The 8,954-nt window shown below is 42.6% G+C and overlaps 2 protein-coding genes across 2 annotated transcripts in view; one reads left to right on the top strand and one right to left on the bottom strand.

Annotated features, from left to right (window-relative positions):
- Positions 1-2,321, top strand: part of pip5kl1 (phosphatidylinositol-4-phosphate 5-kinase-like 1) — an 8,024-nt gene extending 5,703 nt beyond the window's left edge. The window contains exons 8-9 of the mRNA XM_083641921.1: positions 756-918; positions 1,610-2,321. Coding sequence (XP_083498047.1) covers positions 756-918; positions 1,610-2,024 — 578 coding nt within the window. The 3' untranslated portion in view covers positions 2,025-2,321. The remainder of the gene's footprint in view (positions 1-755; positions 919-1,609) is intronic.
- Positions 2,322-5,631: 3,310 nt separating this feature from the next.
- Positions 5,632-8,954, bottom strand: part of LOC310781760 (endophilin-B2-like) — a 28,147-nt gene continuing 24,824 nt past the window's right edge. Inside the window, exon 10 of the mRNA XM_083642381.1 lies at positions 5,632-8,147. Within this exon, the coding sequence (XP_083498507.1) occupies positions 8,040-8,147 (108 nt within the window). The 3' untranslated portion in view covers positions 5,632-8,039. The remainder of the gene's footprint in view (positions 8,148-8,954) is intronic.

The following is an 8,954-nucleotide window of genomic DNA, read 5'->3' as shown; positions in this document are numbered from 1 at the left end:
TCTTAAATTCATGGTTTCACCAGGTCTGAAATCGTTTGGGTTATTAATGTTACTTTTATAAAGTTTGTCAAGTTGCATTAAAATAATTCACAACAAATTTGAAGCAGCTGCACCTTGGGCAAGAAAACACTGAAATTAGGAACGTTGGGTATAAAGGCATTAGAATTGTCCTGTATGGGAAGTTTTAAAGACATAAAGCCGCTGTAAAAGTGGCTGTAAAAGTACGCTTCGGCGTACTGTGTGAACGGGGGCGGTGCACAAGCAGTAGGTGGGCGGCGCCTGGCATCTGCTGGTCTTCTTCAGCAAAAAGCTACATGAAAATAAGAGGAAATACAACACTTTCGATCGTGAGCTTCTGCTGGGGTTGTTCCTGGTTATTCGACAGTGCAGGTTCCTGCCGGAAGGCCGTTGTTTCACCGCGTATGTGGACCATAGGCCACTGGCGTTCGGCACTTAAGGACATTTTCTCCGATTAATATCATGATTAATAATTTCTTGTCTGAAGGGCATATTGTAACAGTGTATTTTTTTGCGTTTAACATAGCCTACACTGCTTACCTGCGTTTAAAAAACCTGCATATTTTGATGTAAAAAAGAAAGGTATTGGAATTATTGTGTAGAGTGTACTGACAATGTGTGGTGTGTGTGTGTGTGTGTGTGTGTGTTCGTGCGTGCGTGCGTGCGTGCGTGTGTGTGTGTGTGTGTGCGCGTGTGCGTGTGTGCGCATGCATGTGTCTGTGTGTGTGTGTGAACAGAGCAGCAGTGTCCCTGGCTGGTGAGGCAGGTGGAGTTGGACACAGCCTTCCTGCAGAGGCTAAACGTGTTGGACTACAGTCTGCTGCTCGCACATCAGCCGTTACAGAAGGACGAGCGGCCGCACGGCCTCTCCCTCGCCACGCTCATCATGAGAACCAAAAAGTAGGCTCCATATCTCCTTATAGAGAGCCAAAGTCACACCCTCTCCCAGTTTAGGCATAATAGCAAGGGCTATAGCCAAAGAAAAAGAAGGTTTCAACCCATAGAGGGCACTTAGGCTGTTGAAATTGATAAAAGATTGTAGAATATTATAAATTTGGTCTCAAATGTGGAGATTTTGACCAGAATTCTTCACACACCACCCCAAAAGCCATATATATTGGTTAAAGGCTGAAAAAAGTGTTTTGGGGGTAAGTCCTGCTTTAAGGCTCATTCCACAAGGAGTGTTTAAAACCTCATGGGCACTATTGCGCGCTGTCTGTGGAGGACGTGTGCTGCGGCCTCATGGTCCACCCCACACCCCCTTTGTTAGGTATTGAGAGAAAATAGTGCTACATACAGCTGTGCTACAGCTCCATCACAACAGTACAAACATAGACAAAGACAAAAACATAGACAAAACATAGACAGACGATTATTATAACAGTAGTCTGGATGTGTCCGTGTCCTTTATGCACGTTGTTTTGTTGGCCGCCAGATGTTCGCGCCCTTGGCAGTGTCCTTGGAAACAGGTAGCCTAACATCTGTAGCACAGGCTTAATGTTTTACAATGCAGGCATATCCTTATTTATCCTTATTATTTGTGTTTATTCCATCATATTCTTCTCCTCGTCTCTTGTCTTTCTGCTTGTAGATCTGTAAACCCAGGCTACAGCCCTCTCCATGCAGGCCCAGCCTCTGTCCGTGAGGACGACTCCACCTTACTGCTGTCAGAACCGGACGGCTGCTGTTTGAGGCAGCCACAGCCGAGCCCGGTCCAGCCCTGCCTACAGCCCGCTGCCGCAGACAGCCGCTCGGCCCAGCCTGGGGACTTTATGGCTGAAAACCGACGCCTGCTGCCCAACTTCAAGAACCCTCTGCACGTCATCGACGGGCCCGAGCAGCGCTACTTCATCGGCATCATTGACATCTTCACGGTTTACAGTTTCAAGAAGAGGTTGGAGCATTGGTGGAAGAGGCTGAGACATCCACACCAGACCTTCTCCACCGTCAGTCCCCCGGCTTACTGCCTTAGGCTCTGTCAGTGGGTACAGGACCATACCAAGTAGGCATCTGTAAGTGGGTCCAGGACCATACCAAGTATCGGCTCCGTCAGTGTACAGCCTGGCCATACCAAGTAGGCTCTGTCAGTGGGTACAGGACCATACCAAGTAGGCCCCCGAATGGAGGGCGAGGTCCAGCAGGGATTGTCACCAGGTACAACTCTGAGCATGTATAAACAACCAAATGGCAGAATGGTCGCCAGAATAAAATGTCTGCCTTGTACGTTTCTGCAATCCATGGATATGTAGAATATCACGTTTCTGAACCAAAATACGTTGCACATCAGTTTCTAGATACGTGAATATGAATGTCGTACACATCCTAGAGTCTGCTAATGAAAGAGAATGGCCAGTAAGGGTGTTGTGGTCGGGGTGGACGGAGGGCGTAAACACACACCACAGAGCCATGTTCAATCCCCAGTCATGGTCACACACCATTTCCAAAGTCTACATTTCAACCATGAGTCACATTTCACATTTTTGTTATTTAAGCCTAAACTAAACCATGGCCCTATCCTTAACCGAGTTATTTTACTTGTCTAAACATAACCAAAGTTGTTTTATTTGCATTTAACATCGGCAAGGAAGCAAGGTTTTCAAATTAACCCGTCATTTTGTCTCAGTTTTACGTTGAGATTGCAGGTTTGCAGAAATGTAAAATGCCACGTTTTAGAAATGTATTTTGCCTACTTTTGTGTCAAATTGACATTGATATTCTACACATCCCTGGTTTGCAGACACATAAAATGCCAATGGGAGGTGGAACATACTAGACATCAAATCATGCTTAGTGAACTCATTTCTATGGTGTCAGTCCTGTCACCTCTCCACATGCTCTTACCATCACCCTCAATTCAATCTTTTACAGCAACAATATTGAGAGCCCTGGATGCTTTTTCCTTCAACTTTTAAGTTTGTGATGGTGAAGGATGAAGCAAAAGATACAGTAGCCATTTGAAGCATGCAACAGATGATACCACATATAAGGTAGCCTATAGGCTAGATATTAGGGCTGCACGATATTGGGAAAAAAACACTCACATTGCAATTGTTGTTTCTGCGATATTGCGGTATGGAAAAATACAGCATTTCCACCAAATTACTTGGCTCTATCAAGTCTATATGTCATATGAAAGCCTAACCCATACAGTAGCTGTATTGTGCAACCCTAATAGATGTGCCAACCTGCAGCCTATCCAGTCTCTCTCATCAAGACTTGTGCAGTGGAAGGCAAGTTAAGAGCAAGTGACCCATGAGCTCAGAAGTGGAAAGAGTACCCCCCAAAAAATCTACTCTAGTAGAAGTACTGTTACTTTGACGTCATTTTACTTAAGTAGAAAATTACTGGTTTAAAAAAAATCTACCTGAGTAAAAGTTTGTGGTGGGGGGGGGTATGTCATCTCAAACTAGGTTATTTTTTATCACTTGAAGGTCATCCTCAACTTCAGCCAAATCAGTTGGATTTCTGCACAACACATTCTGTTTTCTAACTCATCCTTCTCATCCATCTCCTTTGTGATTAAGCACCGACGTGTTCTTGTCCAGTGTTGGGGAAGTAACATATTACATGTAATATATTACTTTCAGCAGTAACTCAGTAATATAACCTATTACTTCTAGGATTTCTGTCATATTATATCAGTTACTTTGTCAAGTAACTCAAGTTACAAATTGAGTTACATTTGATAAATCAAAGCACATATTTAAAAAAAATTCCTAATCAAACTGTGTGTTTTTATGCCAATAACTACTATAGGTGACAATAACAAAGGAAAAGAATAACAATTAGAATTTTGGATTGTTTACACTGACTTCAAGGTGGTTGAAATTATTTTTCGGGATGGTTCCGGGGCGGCAATGTCATTCTGCTGCTGCTGTTGTTTTGGTCAAAGTAATGCAAAAGTAGTGTAATAAGTAACGAGTTACTCTACACATACAGTAATATTGTAAACTATTACTTTCAAATGAAAGTAACTAGTAATATGTAGTATATTACATTTTGAAAGTAACTTGCCTAACACTGTTCTTGTCGCTGTCTGTGTGTCTGTCTGCCCGACCGACCATCTGTGTGTCTGTCTGACCGACCGTCTGCGTGTCTGTCTGACCGACCCTCTGTGTGTCTGCCTGACCATCGTTCACCTTCTGGTGAGGTGTTGGATCCCAAAGCATTTGGTTCTAGTGACTTTTTGACTTTCCTTGGAAACAAATGGTCAACACTGGCAGCAGTTATCCAGCTCTGGCAGATTGGACAGTTTCGGTGGTGCGCAGTTCATAGAAAACTTGGTGAAACTTTGGATTTATTTTACTTTGTAACTAAAGCAATTTAAAATGCAACAACGTACATTACTTCAAACAAAATGTACTTAAGTAAAAGTAAAATGACTGATTTTAAAAATTACAAAAAAAAAAGTACATGTACACAATGAAGCTACTCAATTACAGTAATTTGAGTAATTGTAAATTAGGTATTTTACACCTCTGCATTTGATCTAAATATTCTCCAATGGGAGGTTGTTGTTTCACTACTGATTGATTGTTGCTTTATTTATTTTTTGTTGCTTTAACATATATAATTAGAATACTGTGCTAGAAATTCATGTGACTGTCTGTTTATTAAAAAGTTGTCATCGCCACACCTCCCAGCTCCAATTTGACTCCTTTCAGAAGTCTTTCCAGATTTGAGCTTTGAAGTGTTGATCATAATTATGTGTTCCAATACTTTTATGCTTCTGTTAAACTTGAAAAGGTGACTTAATCTTCCAGGCAAATCGCAGGGATGAATCAAATCACAGGGAAAGTATTCATTAAGATGAATCGGTTGTCTTTGCCATTTTGCCATGGTCAAAAAGATGGCACAAATCCACCTTTGGCAATGTAATGGAAGGAGCACAACGAACACAACAGCCATTCCTCCTCCAAGTTACTGTGGAATCAACTTGTTTGGTGATTTGACTAAGTATTTTCTCATGCTTGAATGTCAAATTGCACAGATTGTAATCATATTCAGCAACACGGCTTTACAAAACGTTCCCCTCGCCATTTCACCTTCACGCTTTTGCCTTATGTCTGCAAACACATGTAGCATGTAGGTAGGCATGTGCAAAAACCTGTTCCTCATGTACAAAGGATTTGTAGAAGCGAAGTTGTCTGATGCTTCTTATTTGGCGTCTTTGTGGCTAAAATGCTGAATTGAGGATGTCAACTCGGGTGTGACGTCATTCAACTAGGAAATTCCTAGTTCCATATCCCTACTACTGTCTGCTAAGGGCAGCTACATGAAGTTGTGAATTTTGTCAGATCGCGAAGAGGGTTGAGAGTAGAATATAAACGTGGTCACGTGAGTGATGTCACCCCCTTCCTCCTTACTCTTTTGCTGGGAGCGGAACAGGGTACAGAGAGTTATTTAACCATTAGCCGCGTGAAAATGCCTCAGTGGGGTGAATTGAACACATGCCAAAGGATAGGAAAAACAACAAGACTCTGTATCATCTGTGATGTGTAGTTAGTGAATACTCATTGTTTTTCATGTATCAAAAACCACACTATTTCTAATGATGCAGCATCACACATGCAGTTTTTATTGCACATCAAAACAGAAATAGTATGAGGTGGCCATAAGTCAGGAATATATCTAAATGTGTGGTGGCCTGCAAAAACCCTTCACATGGTGAAAAATTGCAATTTTCATTTTTTGACATTTCCATAAATTATAAACTCATATATAACTTTTTGAATGACTGAGATAGCTCTCTCAGATCAGTTATTATTTTAATGTGATGTGTCTAATAGAAAAAAAACATGAGGAAAAATGGCTTTAAACATTCCACAACATTCGATTTACTACAGTGGCAATCCACCAAAAATAAATAATTTACCCTTTGTTATAGTTATTCACCATGATATTCTATGGAGATGAAAGTAACCAAATCACTCAAAATACCGGTGAAACTCATTTTCGACCTTCCTTGGCTCATTACCAACAACGTGTAGCAGCGAGTGAAGACCACCACACAAATATTTTCATCATTTGACATTAAACCAAAACATATTAGAATCAGGTCCAAATGTCCGTCATAGAACAATATTGATAACTTTCTCAGGAACAGACATCATGTAGGCTATACGTATCAATAGGAACAAAGCTTCGGGGACATACAGTGAACAGCAAACGCAATGACAAGACTGCTGCTAACAAACATACTAAAGGCTCTGCCCTTTTCTATAGCTGTGAACAGTGTTGTAGTCACATGACTAGATCTGGAGTCCAAGTTGAGTCTCGAGTCCTCAATGTTCCAGTCCGAGTCACCAAAGAAGAGTCCGAGTTGAGTCCTCATGACCTGAGTCCAAGTCCAGAGTTACTGAACATGAGCGTGAATTAGGCCTGCACGATATGAGGAAAACCTGCGATGTGCGATAACATTGTTCAATATAGCTATGACGATACGACTTGCGATAAATAAAGAAATATTTAAGTATGCATATTAGCTATACAGTTCCTATGTCTTTCTGCTTTAATAATGCTAACATAGGCCCCAAACATAGCCTATGCCCACTGAATAAAGAAATTAAATACACACTGACTCTAGCTGAAACTACACACAGTGTGTTTGGGCTTTGGCAGAGGGGCGGAGCGCACTGTTGCAAGGGGACGGTGTACGCTGGATTTACAACACAAGACAAAATGATCAGATGCTGAGTGGGAATGCATGACGCATGTAAATAAAACCACTTTTGTTATTCATTGCGTTTCAGGCAGTCTTTGCGATGTGTTTATTGCGCATGTTCATATTGCGATGACGATGAAAATACGATTAATTGTGCAGCCCTAGCGTGAATCCACATGTAGGTGGAACACACGTGCCTGCCCTTGCACGAAATTGAATAATGTCACGGTATTAATATAGCTATCAATATCTTATGCCAAATGATTAGGGCCCATTACAAAAGAAAAGAAATGAAAGAAAACAAAACAAAAAAACAGTCTTTATCAATTAACAAGTCCGAGTCCTCGTCTCCAACTTCCGAGTCTGAATGCATGAATGCTCGAGTCCAAGTCTGAGTGATCAGTGCTCCATGTCCAAGTGGAGTCACGAGTCCTGAAAATGTGTCCAGGACTCCGGCTCGACTACAACACTGGTTGTGATCACAATCAAAAAGGTTGGGAGATAAAAGAAAGATGATTTATCTGTGTCTGGACGGAACATCACTGCACCCAACTCAAACATGTACAAAGTCAAGGGACAGCTCACAAAAACAATACCCACTACACACACACACATGCGCACACACACACACACACACACACACACACACGTGCGCCCACACACACGTGCGCACACACCGTTACAATAAGTAGGCCGTATTTGCCAAATAATTCCACAGAAACGTGCACACTCACACACACTCACCCACACACTCTCATCCATAGTAGGTTCATTCCTGTGGTGAACAGGAGCTTCTGCAAACATCTTAGCTCTTCGCTCCCACAGATGGAAACTCGGTGGCTCTCTCCTCACCCCCATTATGCCGTGCTAACGTCTCTCCTCACCCCCATCATGCTGTGCTAACGTTTCATTGTGTCGGTGAAAGCTGCATTGAACTTCTTCCAGGGATCTCTACAACACTGGTATGGACTAACAAACGTTCCCCCATTTTCTGAAGTCTATGTGATGTAAGCAAGGGGAAGTGGTTAATATCTCAAGACAGATTTTCGATTGACATGAAAATTAGTCGGCAGAAAATCAGGATAATTGCTCTCCTAATAATAATAACGTGAGGTCAATTTTCAGTTTTTTACAGATTATGAAAGTAAGCTTTCAAATGATGTGTTGTACATTGAAATCTGAAAATAGTTAGGTATGCTTATTTGAATGTTGGTACAGTACTCCTAAAACCGATGGACAATTTTGTATGTTTTCGGGGACACACACGTGAGCCATTTGGTAGAGGTTTACGCAAGTGTGTGTGTGTGTGTGTGTGCGCGTGTGCGCGCGTGCGTGTGCGTGTGTGTTGTTTAGTCCATTAGCTCAGCAGTTCCAGGTAGGTGACGGGGACTTTGCCCTTCTGGTTTCCCCGCTCTCCGATCAGCCAGTCAGGATCCATCCCAGGGACGGTGAACACCGTGATGAGCTGCAACAGGACGAGGCAAAACCCACTTCATAGAATAGCTACAGCATGGTTAAGATATAGAGAGAGAGAGAGAGCGTACATGTGACATGCAGCAGCAGACAAAGGCCTCTATCTTCCCAAAAGCGCTAATTTTGCGCTTGCGCTCGTTTAATGCCGTGCACAATGCAAATTGGGGGCGGACACAAGCGCATGCCTGTGATAATTGTACTGGGCATTGGCTGTCCCATGCCAAAGCAGGCGTTTCAGCGCTAAAATGTGGGATAGATGGCGTTACCCTATCGTCAGCAGCGCGCAATTACTTTGCACTAAGAGCTTTGAAAAGGACCTCTTACGCGCAAATACCTCTCTGCGCTGGGCGCTCTGCACGGAGATTACGACTGCGCTCCCAGCGCAGAGAGGTATTTGCGGAGTGGAAAGTGGAATTCCTTTTGGATATGTCATTACGCACAGCCTTGCCACGCCAAGACATCAAATTATGCTGCTAAAATTGGGTAATATTATGAGAAACTTTTATCACATCGCAAAGAGGGAAATGAATTGAGAACACTTGTGGGACAATGGACATATTTACCTTCATAACCCGAAGGGTCATTGGCACCACAGACGATCTGTCAATAAGCTCCCTCTGTCCTCGCACGAGTGAGTACTCTATTACGCATGGAGAGAATTACAGCATATTGCATGCCTCGGCGAGGCAACCTCGCGCAAACAACCATTGCGAGACGGGAATTTGATTGGTTTTGATTGACGTAATGCCCAGCCTTGCCTGGCCACACCTGTGAATAATTCTGGTAGTTAAGACTGCCC

This window comes from Poromitra crassiceps (genome assembly GCF_964638095.1).
Source record: "Poromitra crassiceps genome assembly, chromosome: 8".
NCBI lineage: Eukaryota > Metazoa > Chordata > Actinopteri > Beryciformes > Melamphaidae > Poromitra > Poromitra crassiceps.
The sequence above is the reverse complement of the archived record's forward strand: the minus strand, read 5'-3'. Positions and strand labels throughout refer to the sequence as shown.